Source organism: Amblyraja radiata, chromosome 1 (assembly GCF_010909765.2).
Source record: "Amblyraja radiata isolate CabotCenter1 chromosome 1, sAmbRad1.1.pri, whole genome shotgun sequence".
Lineage (NCBI taxonomy): Eukaryota > Metazoa > Chordata > Chondrichthyes > Rajiformes > Rajidae > Amblyraja > Amblyraja radiata.
Genome location: NC_045956.1, coordinates 72,162,642 through 72,182,280, shown reverse-complemented (window position 1 = coordinate 72,182,280; position 19,639 = coordinate 72,162,642). Strand labels below are relative to the sequence as shown.

The 19,639-nt window shown below is 43.5% G+C and overlaps 1 protein-coding gene across 1 annotated transcript in view; it reads left to right on the top strand.

The window, feature by feature from the left end:
• Nucleotides 1-19,639, top strand: part of prkg2 (protein kinase cGMP-dependent 2) — a 112,291-nt gene that overhangs the window by 69,661 nt on the left and 22,991 nt on the right. Inside the window, exons 11-14 of the mRNA XM_033024044.1 lie at nucleotides 5,332-5,479; nucleotides 12,484-12,620; nucleotides 18,332-18,421; nucleotides 18,563-18,704. Of these exons, the coding sequence (XP_032879935.1) occupies nucleotides 5,332-5,479; nucleotides 12,484-12,620; nucleotides 18,332-18,421; nucleotides 18,563-18,704 (517 nt within the window). The remainder of the gene's footprint in view (nucleotides 1-5,331; nucleotides 5,480-12,483; nucleotides 12,621-18,331; nucleotides 18,422-18,562; nucleotides 18,705-19,639) is intronic.

Genomic DNA, 19,639 nt, shown 5'->3' with positions numbered 1-19,639 from the left:
GGCTGGCAGTTGACTCACGGCTATTCCTTGAAATTCCATTTTAAGCAGGGTGCAAGGCCACCAAATTCAAGTGCAGTTTCTTACTACTTCTAGCAGAGTGCAAGGCCATCAAGTTCAAGTGCAGTTTCATACCACTTCAAGCAGGGTGCAAGGCCACCAAATTCAGGTGCAGTTTCATACCACTTCAAGCAGGGTGCAAGGCCACCAAATTCAAGTGCAGTTTCATACCACTTCAAGCTGGGTGCAAGGCCACCACATTTAAATGTGGTTTCATACCATTTCAAGCAGGGTGAAACCACCATAAAACCACACAAAAAACACATTCACAGTTCAGTAGATATTCAGTGTGTTCAGTTGATTCACAGCTCAGACAGAGTCGTGACCTCTCCCTCCCCCATCATGCAGCGACTGAACCACACCCACACTTCCAGGTTTTATAATCCCTCCCCCCTCCCACCGGAAAAGGTGTGACCTTCATGGCGTGATTGACAGGAGAGAGATTCTCAACATTTTTTAAATACTAATAACATTTTTATTTTCCATTGATGGGAAGAATCCTCTGCACCTGATGAGCGGAGGGGGACTGAGTAAGATGGCCGAAAAGCACAGCCGTAAGTGGCCCCCCCAGCAACCATTTGCAGAGATATAATTTAAAAACAAACTCCCCCCCCCGCAACAATTTGCAGAGCTTTTACTTCAACCCAACCCCTCCCAGCAACCATTAGCAGAGCTTTTACTTCAACCCAACCCCCCCAGCAACCATTTGCAGAGCCTTTACTTCAACCCCCCCCCCCCCCCCCCAGCAACCATTAGCAAAGCTTTTACTTCAACCCCCCCCCCAGCAACCATTTGCAGAGATTTTACTTCAACCCAACCCTCCCCCCCCACCCCAGCAACCATCTGCAGAACTTCTTACTTCAACCCACCTGCCCCTCCCCAGCAACCATTTTCAGAGCTTTTTACTTAAACCCTCCCTCCCCCTGCAACCATTTGCAGACATTTTACTTCAACCCAAACATTAAGGGCACTCAAGGTCAATAAAACCACACTCAGTAGACATGTGTTCAGTGTTATTCACAGCTCAGACTGAGAGACGTGACCCTCTCACTTCCCCATCTTGCAGAGACTGACTGAGACACAACACTTCTGGGTTTTATAGTCCCTCCTCCAGCAGAGAGAATCTCAACATTTTTTAAACATTAATAACTCTTTTATTTTTCATCAATGGAAAAAATCCTCTTGTGCTGCTCAGTGGAGGGGGACTCTGAGTAAGATGGCCAAAAATCACAGCCGTAAGTGGCAGCGTTTTTTCTAAAATCATGAAACAGAAAAACAGGAAGTTTTTCTTTCTGGGGGGGAGGACCTGGTCAAGATCTTACTTTTAGTAATATCGATAATGCTAATTGATCTAGAATGAATTATTTTCCCAAATACCAGGGTTTTGCAAAGCAGGGTGCTCCTATTACACGTTGCTGAAATAGTGGATGAAGTGTGCCTAGCTTGTCCACATCCAGAGTCAAGAGAATCAAAAGTGTTTAATTGTGATGTGTGCGGGGAATGGAACAATGAAATTCTTACTTGGTGCAAGTTTACATTAATACAACAGCTCAATAAATAATGTACAATAAATTATCAATTATACACGATAACCAGATGAAATAGTGCAAGTTGAAGTATGTAGTGCAACCTAGAAATGGTCCATGATAGTTTATTGCTGAGGTAGGATTGTGGTTAGGGTTGTGCACTGTGGTTCAAGGGCCAGATGGTGGATGGGAAGATACAGTTCTTGAACCTGCAGGTAACAGTTCTGAGGCTCTTGTACCCTCTGCCCCATGGTATCAGCAAGGTGAGAGCATGGCCAAGGTGGTGTGGGCTTTTGTTGATATTAGCGGATGTCTGGAGGCAGTGCCTCTTGTAGATTCCTTCGATGATGGAGACGTGAATACCCGTGATGGACCAGGCAGCGTTCACCACTTTCTGCAACCTCCAGTCCTGGATATTTGAGTTAGGGAACCAGGCTGTGTTGCAACCAGTCAGCAAGCTGTCTAGCATACACTTGCAGAGATTCACTAGAGTATTTGGCAACATCTAGAGAAGTAATCTTCTGAGATGATCTGCGCCATTTGGCAAGACTTCAGTGGTGGTTGGCTCTCATGGAAATAAATTGATTCACATGGTTGGGAAATTAATGCGACGGAAAGTTTAACAAGGGATAAGATTGTAATGTTAGGTGAAATAGAAACCGGTATGAGAGGAGGTGAATACCAAATTAAAAGTGTTATATATGAATGCGCAAAGTATCAGAAATAAAATGGATGAGCTTAAGGCTCAGTTAAAGATTGGTAAGTTTGATGTTGTGGGGAATTACAGAGACATGGTTGCAAGAGGATCAGAGCTGGGAACTGAATATTCAGGGGTATACGTACCATCGAAAAGACAGACAGGTGGGCAGAGGGGGTGGGGTAGCTCTGTTGGTAAGGAATGAAAATTCATTCCCTTGCGAGGGGTGACATAGAATCACAAGATGTAGAGACATCGTGGATAGAACTGAGAAATTGTAAGTGTAAAAAGACCATAATGGGTGTTATCTACAGGGCTCTTAACAGTACCCTGGATATAGAGTGCAAGTTGCATCAGGAGTTAAAATTGGCATGTAACAAAAGTAATGCTATGGTGGTTATGGGAGATTTCAACATGCAGGTAGACTGGGAAAATCAGGTTGGTACTGGACCTGAAAGGGAGTGTGTAGAGTGCCTCTGAGATGGATTCTTAGAGCAGTTTGTACTGGAGCCTACCAGGGAGATGGCAATTCTGGATTTAGTGTTGTGTAATGAACCGGATTTGATAAGAGAACTCAAGGTAAAGGAACTAATAGGAGGTAATGTCCATAATATGATAAGTTTTAATCTGCAATTTGAGAGGGAGAAGGTAAAGTCGGTAGTGTCAGTATTACATTGAACAAAGGGGACTATGGAGCCATGAGGGAGGAGCTGGCCAAAGTTGACTGGAAAGGGACCCTAGCAGGGATGACGGTGGAACAGCAATGGCAGGTATTTCTGGGAATAATCAGAAGATGCAGGATCATTTCATTCCAAAGAGGAAGAAAGATTCTAAGGGGAGTAAGAGGCGACCGTGACTGACGAGGGAAGTCAAGTACAGTATAAAAATAAAAGAGAAGACGTATAAAATTGGAAAGATGAGCGGGAAGCCAGAGGATTGAGAAACTTTTAAAGATCAACAGAAGGTAACTAAAAAGGCAATTCGGGGAGAAAAGATGAAGTACGAAGGTAAGCTAGCCATGAATATAAAGGAGGATTGTAAAAGCTTCTTCAGGTATGTGAAGAGGAAAAAATTAGTTAAGGCAAAAGTGGGTCCCTTGAAAATAGAAATAGGTGAATTTATTATGGGGAACAAGGAAATGGCAGGCGTGTTGAACAGGTACTTTGGTTCTGTCTTCACTAAGGAAGACACAAACAATCTTCCTGATGTACTAGTGGCTAGAGGACTAGGGCCGTCTTAACGCATGAGCATGCTGGGCAGTTGCCCGGGGCCCCACGAGCGTAGGGGCCCCATGCTAATCTATGTATTGTAGATGTTATTATAGAACATGAAAATGGAGAAGAACATCGCAAGTGCATGATGGCATATTTGATTCGGCATAAAGAAACTGGAAGTGTAGGGTCCCCAATGCACTGATTTGCCCGGGGGCCTACAATGCTATTACGAGGGTGACCGAAGGAAATTCACGTTAGTCAGGAAATGGTGTTGGGTAGACTGATGGGACTGAAGGCTGATAAATCCCCAGGGCCTGATGGTCTGCATCCCAGGTTACTCAAGGAGGTGGCTCTAGAAATCGTGGATGCATTGGTGATCATTTTCCAATGTTCGAGAGATTCAGGATGAGTTCCTGTGGATTGGAGGGTAGCTAATGTTATCCCACTTTTTAAGAAAGGCGGGAGAGAGAAAACAGGGAATTATAGACCAGTTAGCCTATAATTAGGTTGTGGGGAAGAAGCTGGAGTCAATTATTAAAGATGTAATAGCATCATGCTTGACTAATCTTCTGGAATTTTTTGAGAATCTAACAAGTAAAATGGACAAGGGGAGCCAGTGGATGTAGTTTACCTGGACTTTCAGAAAGCCTTTTAATAAGGTCCAACACAGGAGATTAGTGGGGCCCTGGTGAGACCACACCTGGAGTATTGTGTGCAGTTTTGGTCTCCTAATTTGAGGAAGGATCTTCTTGCTATTGACGGAGTGCAGTGTAGGTTCACGAGGTTAATTCCTGGCATAGTGGGACTGTCATATGATGAAAGAATGGTGCGACTGGGCTTGTATTCACTGGAATTTAGAAGGCTGAGAGGGAATCTTATAGAAACATATAAACGTATTAAGGGAATGGACACGCCAGATGCAGGAAACATGTTCCCGATGTTGGGGGAGTCCAGAACCAGGGGCCATAGTTTAAGAATAAGGGGTAGGCCATTTAGAACTGAGATGAGGAAGAACTTTTTCATCCAGAGTGTTGTGAATTTGTGGAATTCTCTGCCTCAGAAGGCAGTAGAGGCCAATTCACTGGATGGATTCAAAAGAGAGTTAGGTAGAGCTCGTGGGGTTAGCGGAATCAAAGGATATGAGGAGAAAGCAGGAACGGAGTACAGATTGTGGATGATCAGCAATTATCACATTGAATGGCGGTCCTAGCACAAAGGGCCAAATGGCCTACTCCTGCGCCTATTGTCCATGTATCTATGTATCTATGTAAATCATTCTTCATCCTGAGGGACATCCTAAGGAGTTAGATAATCCAAGGCCATTTTCTGTTTATTTATTTCAGTGAGGAAATGAAAACAGATGATCATTTTTACACACTGAAGTTCAATTTTGTGCATCATCTTGCATATTTAGTACCATTTTAATCCTGTGCTATTTAGAAGTTAATCCTTAAGTGATCTTGGGATACCAAATCCACAGTTGTCATGCTTATCCTTTTTTTAAATAATTGAATTAAAATGTTAAATCGACACACCTCAGTCTTCTGGAAACTTCTTATTTGTCACGTACATATTTTAATCATAATCTCAGTATAATTAACATGATACCTTAATTTGGCAAAGTTCCATTTTCAATTCTTATTCCCAGTATGACTTCTGCTCCCAATTTTATTCCACTGACTGTGTGAACTTAATTATATACAACTTGGATCTGTGACAGATGTTCAGAATTATTTATGTTTTTTATGCCATCTTCTTTCTGATCCATTGTTTTGCTTTTCAAGAATTAATGTTGAATTATGTTCTCAGTTTTTATTGTGATCATTGTTTTGTACAGAACATTCACATGTGTACAAGAGGAAGAGATCTCTTTAGAAATGATTGAGTTGATGGAGAAGGTAGCCAAGTTTTCTCCAACATCTCTATTCATGAACCTTGAAATCATCGCCACCTTGGGGGTAGGTGGATTTGGGAGAGTTGAGTTGGTAAGTTTTCTGCTGATATGAAATTCAATATTGTTTCTTACTAATGGTTGTAAGTGTGTAAAGGGATGCATTTTCTTTCATGTGGCCATTAGCAAAATAGGGAATGAGGTGGTTTAACACAGACCACTGATTTATTATCGCCAAATTTGTAATGTTTCTCACACCAAATGTTTTCAATACTGTTTCAGTGATGCAACTTAATTAAGACTAGCTCTTGAAGATTATTCTTCGAATTTCAGTGTGGTTCTGATTTCAGATAGAATAGTAAGATTAAACGAGAACTTACCAGCTTGAAGTTTGATCTTTATTTTATGAGGAGTTACGATGAGGGATTACGTGAAGACCCCGCCAGCACGCGTGCGCAACATTCTTCAAAGCAGCGGTGTGGAATCACAGTAATAGTAATTGAAATAAACATAGTAAGATAAGAAGAACTAATATACCAGTTGACCTTTATAATAGAGGGCGGGAGCGGAGGGTACGTAATCCCTCATCGTAACTCCTCATAAAATAAAGATCAAAATTCAAACTGGTAAGTTCTCGTTTAATCTTACTATTTTACTTCGGAGTCACGTGAGTGACTTCGTGAAGATTTTAAAGATCTGTGATTTCAAGCCTTGGAACAGTCCATGTTTCACTCACTGCCGAAGTAATTCAAGGGAGGAAGTATGTTATTGTATTCAGACATGTATCCAATTCTAACAATAACAATTTATTTTAACAAAATAATGCTCCCTAGGACTAAATATATTACAGAATTCAAACTTGATTCTGCAACACCGCAGATTTGGTTATTGGCTTATTATAAAGAATTGGAAGGTCTTTCTCTAGAGCATCCTGCTGTTGCCAGGATATGGTCCATAGGCACTTCCATGTCTCTTGCTGCCGGTGTTGCTGTTGCCCTTGTGGATAAAGATTTAAGATGTCAGTATCCACCCCAGCAGCTCCCAAACCTGTCTGAGCCATCTAAAGATGGTTTGTGCTGATACCCAGCCATTAGGCTGTTTATGGCTGCCCATAGTGCCAATTTACTTCCTCTTAAGTTTTAGTAGTCTTAAGGTATAGTAGAAGGTGTGTCATTACACACAGTCGGGTGTCAGATGGGTATACCTGGAATTCCAAATGTTGTCCTGATGTTCCTGGTCTATCTTGTTTAACAAGCTCTAATATGCGCAGTTATCTTTTCTGGAGATGCCATCATTTTATCCCACTCTCAGTTTATGTAGAAACTGGACTCCTAGAGCTGAGACCAGTACTATCAGCATACTGTTTTTTAATGTCAGTTTTCCCCCAGGGACAGGGACATTGCTGGTGCCCCTAGCAATGTTAGTACAACATTGACGTCCCAGATCTGGGAGTACCTCACTCTAGGAGGGTTAGTGTTGTAAATAATCCTCATAAGTTTGGCAACTAGAGGGTGAGATCCCATGGAGAGTTGTTGTGGCGCCTGCCACCAGCAAGCTGACAGGGCACTTCTTCACAATTATAGTGCTGCAGCTCAGTCCTTCATCTACATGAAGACTGGACAGGAATTTCCAGGACGTTGGTGATTGTAGCTGTATTATACGCTACACCAGTCCTTGTTGATTCTTGATAGGCCGCCGTGATCATGCTCATGGTCCTGTCCGCCAGCCCGGATCTAGCATGGCGGACTATGGCTCAGAGACTATGTCAAAGACCACAGGGATCCATGGCTGTGTAGACCAATCAGGTACATCCAAGACCCTGATGCTGAGTCCATATGTATTTTGCTTAGGATCCGACTGATGAGGCAGGAGGGAAAAACATTGTAAACAATTATCCTCCATTCAGTGAGTAATGTCCATTGCTGCTGCCCCAAGTGTGGTTACCAAGCGACATATGTTGGTACCTGGTGATTGGTTCTAGATGCAAATGTATCGATATCTGGTGTCCCTCATTTGGTAATATCAGCAACTTTTTTGTGGTCCAACAGCTGTCATTGAATTTTCATGACCAGGTGTGTGCCACTGTATTGAGCTTACCTGGTAGGTAAGTTTGCTGATAGCCAAATATCTATGTTAACACACCATAACCAAATTATATTGGCCAGATTGACACATGATATCGATCTCATTCCACCCATATGATTAATATATGCCACCACTGTGGTATTATCAATTTGTAGGCGGACATGCAGATGGTGAATTGTGAGCAGTATGCTTTTAGCCCATGAAACACACCCAACATCTCTAAATACCCAGTGTTTTTAGTAATGATGATTACTAATAATGATAGGCTGGAACTATGCCAAGTTCCCTTTCCTCATTATAACTCCGAATTGCTTGGCTGGTAACTGCATAGGTCGATCAAAGTGACCTGCAAGGTGTTTTTGCTCTTGCACTTTTTCCCTTTTTGAGCTTTAATGATATAAGGCCCAAACTGAGTAGCTGGAAATGCTACTAGTTTTCCAATTACCCTTGTCTCCTGTCTAATAGATGGTTTATTTTGTAATAAGTAATTTTGTTGTAGGCTTCCACCAAGTCTGCTTTACTATTTGGCAATGTTACAGACATATGGATAATGTTAATTGTAAATACCAGAAAGTCCATAGTTGTGGATGCCGTCAACTTAGATTTATCTGGATGGAGATGACTCCAGAGTTTCACCCAATGTTTGGTAGCTAAAACTGCTGATTTAGCTAGATCCAGGGTTTTCCCCACAATTGATATATCATCAAGATATGCCATGACAATATGTTTTTGTTTCTAATATTGTCAAGGACAGTTTTAATATCTTGGTGAACAGTCTTGGGGCTGAAGTTAGACCATTAGGCAACGCTATACTCTGCCATAGTTGCCCCATCCAGTTAAATTTTAGGTATCGACAATGATCCCTCCATGTCTCCCAAAACAAGTGTAACATTCCCCCTGTTAGTACAGGTCGTACACCTTTGTGTTCTGGAAGGAACCAGATCCACCTACCTCCCTGGTTTCCGGTGGTACGTCCCTTTCTTCAATTTCTGCCTCTTCTGCGGAAGAGGCGCCGGAGTGCGGGATTGGCACGTTTTCCATGAGGGTCGCTCTGGGCCTTGGCCTAAAAAGGACCTTCGTGGTGCTGCGCGGCCCTCCTGCTTTCACCAGCGTCCTGGTGTTGATACCTGCTGGTGGTTGCATAGGAGTGCTGTCGTTGCTGATGACGCTGTTATGAGCCCGACGGGTTTAAACTCTTCGTCGAGCTTTATTACTTGTTTAAACAAGTTTCCCCTCTGGTTGCGTTGCAGCTGTTTCGCACAACCTTGAAAATTTGGGGTTTAGTGCAGGTTTACTGTGCTCTCGCAAGCAATTAATTTCATAGTGGGTATTGCGGAGCAATGTCAATCCTGCTGTCATCTCTGTACCATTGTCTGGGCGAGCAACCAATAATATGCCTGCTGTCAGAAGTTTTAAAACTTCTGTAGTTTGACCTTCTGGGTTTTTGTGCCAGTCCCAGTGTACCCCCAGATCGCATTGTTTGCTGCAGGCATTTTTAACGAAGTAAAGTTCACAGGAGGCATATACTTCTCCGTAATTTTGTTACCTGTTCCTGCAGATGATGGAAGTACAGGTAGTCGATGCTGGCCGCCAGCTTGGTCTGCAATGGTACTTTTCGTTGATCCGTAATTTTGGTGATCACTTCCCAGTAGCTCCTTAGGATTCTGCACCCCCTGCACACTGCCGTTTTCTCCAGCCATGTCCCCTTCTTCAGGACCAGCCCAGCTCTGGTCCACAATGCTCTTCTCTGTTGAGGGAGATGCATTGTTTTACAGCCCTCGATAAGGTGCTGTTGTGGGAGTGCGAAGACTCCCATAGTGAGCTTGCTCCACCTCCCGGAGCAAGTCACGGGCGGACCTCTGCTACACTCGGGCAGCGCGTCCTCTCGGCTGGACTCAGATGAGTATGATCGGCCGGGCTGAATCCTGCTGGGCTTTGCCTCCAGCCTGCTGCGCTGATTTGAGCTGTACGGCTCATGGCGCTGGATTCAGCTTGGCAGAGTTGGAGTCGGTAAGTGGACCTTAGTAACCACTCCAACGGTCACTTCCACTTCCTTTGGGCAGTGCGTCCTCCTGGACGGACTCCCTGAGTCTATCGGCCGGACCGACTCCTGTTCTGCTTACCTCCAGCCCGCTGCGCTATTTCCGGGTATACAGTTTGCGGTGCTGGGCTCAGCCTGCACCGGTCGTCCCCGGCTGTCGGCTGCCGGAACCTTCCTGGTTACCCGCAGCCTGCTGTCCTGGAGCCGCTGGTTGCCCATGGCTGTCGACTGCCAGAACCTTCCTGGTTCCCCGCAGACTGCGGTCACGGAACCGCTGGTCGCCCATGGCTGTCGGCTGCCGGGACCTTCCTGGTTCCCCGCAGCCTGCGGTCCTGGAGCCGCTGGTCGCTCATGGCTGTCAGCTGCCGGGACCTTCCTGGTTCCCCGCAGCCTGCGGTCCTGGAACCGCTGGTCGCCCATGGCTGTCGGCTGCTGGGACCTTCCTGGTTCCCCGCAGCCTGCGGTCCTGGAGCCGCTGGTCGCCCATGGCTGTCGGCTGCCCGGGACCTTCCTGGTTCCCCGCAGCCTGCGGTCCTGGAGCCGCTGGTCGTCCATGGTTTTCGGCTGCCAGGACCTACCTGGTTCCCTGCAGCCTGCGGTCCAGGTGTCCGTTTTTTCTTCCCCTTGTCCAACGTGCTGTAACATAAAGCACAGCAAGGGGAAGAAATACAACTTCAATATAATTTTTTCTTACCTTGTAGATCCGTTTCAATTTTGCCGCGGGAGCGCTCCACCCTCGCTCGTCGCTGTTGCACTGCGTGAGATGCTATGTCGCGCACGCGTGCTGGCGGGGTCTTCACGTAGTCACTCACGTGACTCCGAAGTAAAATCATGTATTTGCTTGCAGTGCAGATTTCCTCAATCAGCAATTGTTTCACCGCACAATATTCAACAGAGAAATTGTGCATCTCCCTTTCGTGGATACACAGCATAATATGTCAAAGGAGACAGTGGGATATAGATCAGTTATAGATATGAGCAGAGTAATGGCAGATGGAGTTTAATCCGAGCACGTGTTTCACTTTGGGAGGTAATATGTGAGGAGAAAGTTTACAGTTAATGGCAAACCCTGAACAGCACTGATGTAGAGAGGGATCTTGGGGTCCAGGTTCATAGCTCCCTATGTGGCAATAAAAGTAGTTAGTGCAGTAAAGAAAACATGTGGCATCTTGCTTCATCAGTTGGACCATTGAGCACAGAAGTCAGCAGGTCATGCTTCAGCTTTAAAAATCTTTAAGGGCCTGTCCCACTTGGGCGACCTAATCTGCGAGTTTAGAAGAGTTTGCCCTGGACTCAAACTCGCAGCATGGTCGACACAAGGTCCTAGGAGGTCGTATGAGGTGGCTGGAACTCGCCTTCATGCTCAAGGGAGGTTCCCGCCTACTCGCGGCCTCAGCTAGGTCATATAACCATATAACCATATAACAATTACAGCACAGAAACAGGTCATCTCGGCCCTACAAGTCCGTGTCGAACACTTATTTTCCCCTAGTCCCATCTACCTGCAAATATTTGCACGGTCACGGAAAAAAATTCAGGATATTGAGTAAAATTTGGTCGGCATGGGGCTTATTCACTCATAGTGCAGTGGAGTGAGGTTGCTATTTAGTTACAGGCAGTCGAGGGCAGCCATAGGCAATCGCAATCTCCAATCGGCCATTTTGATTGGCTCATTGCAGTTTCACGACCTTGGAAGACCTACCGGTAGGTTAAATGCCCGCTAAACTTTATTAAACTTTTTAAAAGTGTCTCCCCATCTTTCCCCCCCCCTCTTTCCCCCTTCTCTCTCCCCCTTCTCCCTCTCTCCCCTTCCCTCTCCCCCCTTCTCCCTCTCCCTTTCTCTCTCTCCCCTTCTCTCTCTCCCCTTCCCTCTCTCTCCCCTTCCCTCTCCCCTTCTCTCACCCCCTTCTCTCTACTTCTCTCTCCCATTCCCTCTCTCTCCCCTTCCCTCTCTCTCCCCTTCCCTCTCTCTCCCCTTCCCTCTCCCCCTTCCCTCGCCCCCTCCCTCTCTCCCCCTTCCCTCTCCCCCTTCCCTCTCCCCCTTCCCTCTCCCCCTCTCTCTCCCCCTCTCTCTCCCCCTTCTATCTCTCTCTCCCCCTTCTCTCTCCCCCTTCTCTCTCCCCCTTCGCTCTCCCCCTTCGCTCTCCCCCTTCTCTCTCCCCCTTCTCTCTCCCCCTTCTCTCCCCCCCTTCTCTCCCCCCCCCTTCATCTTCATAGCGCAGACAGCGCTCCCCCACTTTCCCTGGCCCCCAACTTCGCGATGTGTGTGTGTGTGTGTGTGTGTGCGGTAGCTGCAGCTCGCGGCTCGTTCGGTTTCAATGCGGCCGGTTCATCCAGCTCAAGGTTTTCCAGGCGAGTGCCCTCGAGCTTGAAGGTCAAAGGCACTCGTCTGGACTCGCGGATTAGGTCGCCCAAGTGGTTCAGGCTCTTTAGTTAGGCCACATTTGAAGCATGGTTGCCCCATTCCAGGAAAGATGTGGAGACTTGGAGACGTTTGCAGACAAAGCTTATCAGAATGCTGCCTGAATTGAAGGGTATTAGCTATAATAAGAGGTTGGAGAACTTTTATTATTTTCTCTAGCGTTCAGAGGTTAAGAAACCTGATAGAATTATATAAAATGATTAGTGACATAAATAGAGTGGAGAGTAAAATCCTTTTTCCCAGGGTGGAAATGTCCAAGATTAGAGGGCATAACTATAAGGTTACAGGGGGAATGTTTAAAGGAGAAGTCCAGGACAAATTTTATTACACTGAGAGTGGTGGGTGAAACACGCTGCCTGGGGTAGTGGTGGAACTAGATACGATAGTGTTTTTTAAGGTGTTTTACATGTTAAATCTTTTTTTCTAAATTTTCCCCATCAAATTATTTTCCATCTTTAAGTGCATATCCAGTACATATGTAGGGGGTAAAATAATATGCCCTTTGTTTACCACGTAACACAAGAGCAGACAAGTACTTTGTTTCCTCTAGGTTAAAATGAAGAATGAAAATGTGACATTCGCTGTGAAGTGCATAAAGAAAAAACACATTGTCGACACAAGGCAACAAGAACACATCCACTCAGAGAAGAAGATTCTTGAAGAGGCTCGCTCTCCATTTATTGTAACGTAAGGTCTTTACTGGAGAAATACTCTTAAGACACATTTGCTATGCAAACAAGACACAATGTGCTGGAGTAACTCAGCGGGTCAGGCATTATCTCTAAAGAGCATGGATGGATGACATTTTGGGTCGTACCATTTCATGAGACCAAAGAAGGATTGCGACACGAAACATCTGCTTTCCATGTTCTCCAGGGTTGCTCTCTGACCCATTGAGTTACTTCAGCACCTTATATATATTTTTTGGTAAACCAGCATTTTCAATTCCACGTGTCAATATTTTACTTTGCTAACATTTTTCAATATGAGCTGACGGCAAGTTGCGTGCAAAAATAGTTTAAAATAATTTCTTACGAGACTTCACTTTTTAATTTATCAGCACATAGTTTGAAAATCACCCTACAAATAAATATACTACCAATCTGAGCATAAAATTCCATAGCCAGATTCACTATGAACAAATAATAAAAATGTTTCAATAGGAAACCGATCTCTTGTAGCAACAATTTTGTTGCATCTCACCGCTCTCATTATTGTGAATGGCAGGTAATGCCTTTGAAATATTTTTGTTTGCACATTTTGGTTTCATATGAGAAGTACTTGGAGTTATGTCATGGTATCATATACCTATATCTCAGTAATAAACACCTATAAACAATTTACAGTTTGTAATCAAATCAAATTCACTGAACCTTAATTGGTACACTTGACAATAAAATAACCTTTGAAATAACAAAGTAAATGCAATTGTTCTTCAGAGATCTGGGCTTTTTATAAGCAAAGGATTTAATGAGAGTGAGGCATTAAGTAAAGCAATGATGACCACATAGTGGGTTGCAATTTCCTGTGTCCCAGTGAAACATTTTGACATGGAAATATTCACATGTACTTTTCATGATTTTAATTTAGTTTCGTTTAATTTATTGTCACGTGTACCGAGGCACAGTGAAAAGCTTTTATTGGTGCCAACCTGTTCGCAGAAAGACAATACGTGATTACAATCGATCCATTTACAGTGTATAGATACATGATAAGGGAATAACGTTTAGTGCACGGTAAAACCAGCAAAGTCCGATCAAGGATGAGGGTCACCAAGAGGTAGATAGTACTGACCCTCGGACTATCCTTGATCAGACTTTGCTGTTTTTTTTCATGATAATTCACTCGAATAATGGAGATTAGTGGGCAAAATTAGGGCACATAGTATTGGGGGTGCTGACATGGATAGAGAAGTGGTTGGCAGGCAGGAAACAAAGAGTACATATTAACAGGTCCCTTTCAGAATGGCAGGCAGTGACTAGTGGGGTACCGCAAGGCTTGGTGCTGGGATCGCAGCTATTTACAATATATATCAATTATTTGGATGAAGGGATTCAAAGTAACATTAGCAAAGTTGCAGATGACACAAAATTGGGTCATCTGTGAGGTGGATGCTATGAGAATGCAGGGTGACTTGGACAGGTTGGGGGAGTGGGCAGATGCATGGCAGATGAAGTTTAATGCGGATAAATGTGAGGTTATCCACTTTGGTAGCAAAAACAGGGAGGCAGATTACTATCTAAATGGTGTCAAGTTGGGGAAAGGGGAAGTACAACGGGATCTGGGGGTCCTTGTACATCAGTCTATAAAAGTAAGCAGGCAGGTACAGCAGACAGTGAAGAAAGTGAATGGCATGTTGGCCTTTATAACAAGAGGAATCGAATATAGGAGCAAATAGGTCCTTCTGCAGTTGTACAGAGCCCTAGTGAGACCACACCTGGAGTATTGTGTACAGTTTTGGTCCCCTAATTTGAGGAAGGACATTCTTGCTATTGAGGGAGTGCAGCGTAGGTTTACAAGGTCAATTCCCGGGATGGCGGTACTGTCATATGCTGAGAGAATGCAGCAGCTGGGCTTGTACACTCTGGAGTTTAGAAGGATGAGAGGTGATCTCATTGAAACATACAAGATTGTTAAGGGCTTGGACACACTAGAGGCAGGAAACATGGTCCCGATGTTGGGGGAGTCCAGAACCAGGGGCCACAGTTTAAGAATAAGGAGTAAGCCATTTAGAACAGAGACGAGGAAACACTTTTTCTCACAGAGAGTGGTGAGTCTGTGGAATTCTCTGCCTCAGAGGGCGGTGGAGGCAGGTTCTCTGGATGCTTTCAAGAGAGAGCTAGATAGGGCTCTAAAAATTAGCAGAGTCAGGGGATATGGGGAGAATGCAGGAACGGGGTACTGATTGGGGATGATCAGCCATGATCACATTGAATGGCGGTGCTGGCTCAAAGGGCTGAATGGCCTACTCCTGCGCCTAGTGTCTATTGTCTATTGGTTGTTTGCATTGAATTCATAAAACTACAATAACTACGACTGTACCTGAAATTTTAATTCATGCAATTTATGCATTCTGGTCAGACTGCTAAATCGTAATCAGTAGATTGCTTGGAGTTCACCTGCAGTAATAAAAGTATTTTAGAAATTATTTTTAACCTAATGGAAAAAGGCAAATTGGCAAAACAAGGCAGCACACTTTTCCTTGTTGAACGTGTGTGATATGTAGGGAACTGTAGATTAGTGGTTGTTAATCAGCTCATTTCCAGAGGATTTAATTGTTTATTTTTGCTTATGAGTTCAAATCCTACCATGGCAGTGGGGAATTTAAATTCAAATAATTAAATAAACCTGATATAGGAAGGTAGCAATAATATGATGATGGGAAATCACTAGTTTTTTATCCATTAACCTTACCTTGTTTGGTATTATGGACACCAGGTGTATGTCCCGTTGTCACCTCCTCAGCCAATAATGAACCATTCTACATTTACTTGAACAGCATCTGCTTTGATCTGTCATTTTCACACCTTGCCCATCCATATATCTAGTTTCCCTCTCCCCTGACTCTCAGTGTGAAGAAGGGTCTCGACCTGAAACACCCATTCCTTCTATCCAGAGATGCTGCCTGTCCCGCTGAGACACTTCAGCATTTTGTGTCTATCTGCATTTCCTTCCTACATATGATTTCATAATTACTGGCATTAGAAGCCAGAATAAATGGGTATTCTCCAATCTGCATGTTGTTTGAATAAACTTAGGCCAGTTTGCACTTTTGAAATTTGTAATAAATTTATAATAATATTTTGACCTCAGTTTGACCTCAGTATTTTGAAGCGACTGAGGTTTAAATATTATCAGAAATTTAATGCAGACTTTAAAAGCACAAACTGACTTCAGAGGACACCATTTGCACTTGGCTGGGGAATTGGCCATTTTCTTGGTGCTGTCAAGGAGTTAAAGGTACTTCCCAATTTTATAGAGCGAGGAGACTATTATTGATAACATTGTTGAATTTATGTGGTCTTTCTCAAAGGCCATCTGACCATTCAGGATTACCTTATTTAATAACTAACAGCCTGAGATGGCTTGTGACTAAGATGAGCTCAACATAAACCAGAATGTGGTCTATGATCATAAAGGTCATGAGATTGGTCGATGGCTGTAAGTGTAGTCAGATCTTGGAAGTTGGTTCATTCATATTTAATCAAGAGAATAATATTTGAACTTTCAAAACCTTAGAGAATAAATTTTAAATGGCTGCTTTTAAATGAGTGAATGTAATGAATAATGGCAGGTGTAATTTCTTTTGTCAGCATAAAAGAAAATGTGGCTGCTGATTTCATGATTAGGATGAATCTTTAACCCAAATGATTGGTGCTCCTGTGGAACACATTCCCATTCCAGAGGAAAGCAGGTCAGCTCCAAATACCATGGAACCATGGCCTTAAATTGTGACATAAGTTAGAGCGTATGGAGGCCACCTCATGACCTGCTCCTTCTAACACGGCCATTAGTAGGCTCCATGGCAGTAATACTTGGAGTGAGTGATGTTCTGGTAAAAGATAAGATCTGTGGCAGTTTTTCTCCAGATTTTATCTTGCAATAAAGAATTAAGTGATTGAATTCCCTGCATGGTGCTGAAGTGAGGGAGGGGTGTGGCCATTTCTGGCTGAATCCTCAAGAGATTCTGAACTGAGTTACTGTGCTCCAGCTCCCATCTTTCATCTGATAGTGGATGACATGATGCCAAGGAAAAGAAAACTCAGTCCAATAGAAATTAGCAAAGTCATAGATTTGTTGGCTAGCAGCATCAATACTTTAAGATTGGATCATTCACAATTTCAGTTTTCTTTAATATGTGGAGGTTGCATTATGAAATACAAACATTACAAAAGCATTATAGCTTGAGATGTCAATGCACAACAGCAAGGAGGACAGTAATCATTGCTTAATGCTGCTAGTTTGTCTAACTTTGCCACATTGTCAAAGTGACAGCATAACTTGACCTGCACGAGAAAACCTGAAAGCCGAGCATTAGATGTGCGAACATCGTCAAATGTTTTAAATACAATGAGAATACAATAGAGGAAGCCCCCCCCCCCCCCCAGTTATGACAGGGTTCGTTCCTGAGAACTGTTCGTCAGTGAGAAATGAACAAAAACAGTGTGTGGGGAAGGATCACAGAAGCAGGTGTGATGGGAGAGAGAAGAGCCAGGGAGAAGCCAGCCGGCTTCACTTACTCGATGTGCAAGCGAGTGAGTGAGTCTACTCAGTGCTCCCAGCTCCACTTTGCTCGACCCAGTCCCCGATTGTTATAGAGCGCAGGGTGGGCGGGGAAAGAAGGCCCGCAGAAGATGCCTGCAGACCCGCAAAGGCTGGCAAATCCATCACCATCCATCCCGCCAGTTGCCCCACCACATGTCTGTTTGCACGTAGTGTTCAAAAGCCAGGCGTTCATAACCTAGGGAGGACCTGAACAGCGAAAAGTTGGATTCAGCATGTATTTACACAAATGTACTGACCCAGTCAATTAAAATATTCCAGCCATAATTCTCATGAATGCAATGGATTTCATTATGCCAAATGCTTTTCTTTTAAAGCTTCTTGTTAATGTTAACTTTTTTGTTGATCTATTTCTTTGTCTTTTGATGAACCTACGGAAAAATATATTTATGTTTACCGTTTAACGATTAGTTAATAATTATCAGAACAAAAAGCTCTTTAGTAACATTAAAAACCCACCAACGTTTTGATTATTGTTCTCTATACATTTTGAATATCCATAACTAATAATTTCAGTATAAATAGATCCTTGTCTTTGTATTCATTCCAAGCATGAGTTTAACAACTGTTATAGACATGGCTGCAATTGTTTGCAATTAACTTTGAATTAAATGTTGAATCCAAATGTATAAACTCTATTGAATTTCCATTCAGATTATGAGCACGTGTAGGGAGGAACTGCAGATGCTGGTTTAAACCGAAGATAGGCACAAAATACTGGAGTAATTTAGCGGGTCAGGCAGCATCTGTGGGAAAGCATCTGTGATCTCCCCCCCCCGATAATTGCACTACTACTGTATATACATATATATATTTTACTGTTCCATTATTCTGTGTTCGCACTTCTAGGTGAGATGCTAACTGCATTTCGTTGTCTCTGTACTTGTACATTGCACAATGACAATAAAGTTTGAATCTGAATCTGAATCTGAAAAAAAGGACCTTCTTCAGACCAAGACTGAAGAAGGGTCTGGACCCGAAACATCAGCTGTCCTTTTTCTCCACAGATGCTGCCTGACCCGTTGAGTTACTGTCGCATTTTGTGCCCATTTTCAAATTATGAGCATCATCTATAAACTATATCTCATTGATTTTCCTCGGGTTTGATATTGCAGACTGTTTCGCAGTTTTAAAGATAACAAATACGTTTACATGCTGTTGGAGGCTTGTCTTGGAGGAGAGATCTGGAGCATTCTACGGGATAGGTGAGCTGGTTTGATGTCTGCACAAAAAAAAATAATTGAACTTCTCTTTTTAAAGTAGCCCATGTAAATTTTGATTGTAGAAGTCAATCTTGGTGTACACATCCTCTGCCCAAATATCTCAATGTGTTCTTCTTATGGCAGAGGCTGCTTTGATGAGTCCACCTCAAAATTTTGTATTTCTTGCGTGACGGAAGCTTTTGATTATCTTCACCATATTGGAGTCATCTACAGAGACCTGAAACCTGAGAACCTGATGCTTGATACTAACGGATACATAAAGTTGGTGGGTGTTATATAATATTCCTAAGAATCACTCGGGCAAAAGTGGTGCTGGGTTAAAAATTCATAAGCGATTAATCCAAATTCTGTTATCACTTTTTGTGGAATTTAATTTTGAAAAAGCCTAATCGTTAGTTTGAAGGACATCATTCAGACCAGCTGGATTTAGGTAGAAGTGGAACTAGTTCGAAATTGTTTTTTTGGGAAGGCAGCCCATTCGGAAGTGACTTACAAATGGTTCCTGCTCCAGCATATAAGGTTAATTTTTTAGTTCCTGGCCTAACAGGTCACTATTCCACTTAAGATAATTCCCTATCTACTTCAAAGCAATGTAAAGGAGCTGTCCCACTTGGGCGACCTAATTGGCGAGTTTAGAAGAGTTTAGGAGAGTTTGAAAAAATAACATGTTGAAGACCTCCTTCGACTATGTAGAAGACCTCCTTCAACCTCCTTCGACTATGTTGAAGACTAGCTTCGACTAGCTACGACTAGCTACGACTAACTTCGGGGAAATTGGACACTGAATAGTGGAGGGTGAAGACGACCTCCTTCGATCTCATTCAACCTCCCTTCGACCTCCCTTCGACTATGATGAAGACTATCTTCGACTACCCTCGACTAACTTTGATTACTTTCGACTACCTACGTATAACATGACGACCTAGTACGACCTACTACGACTAAATCTACGAGTAAAAAAAGTATTGATTTTTCCCATGGCGACCTTTTTTTACTCGCGGGCATTTTTCAACATGTTGAAAAATACGCCGCAACCTAGCTGAGGCCTCGAGTACGTGGGGACCACTCTCGAGCATGAAGGAGAGTTACAAAGACCTCCTACGACCTTGTGTCGACCATGCTGCGAGTATGAGTCGAGGGCAAACACGCCACAACTCGCGGACTAGGTCGCCCAAGTGGGACAGCCCCTTTAGGCAGTGC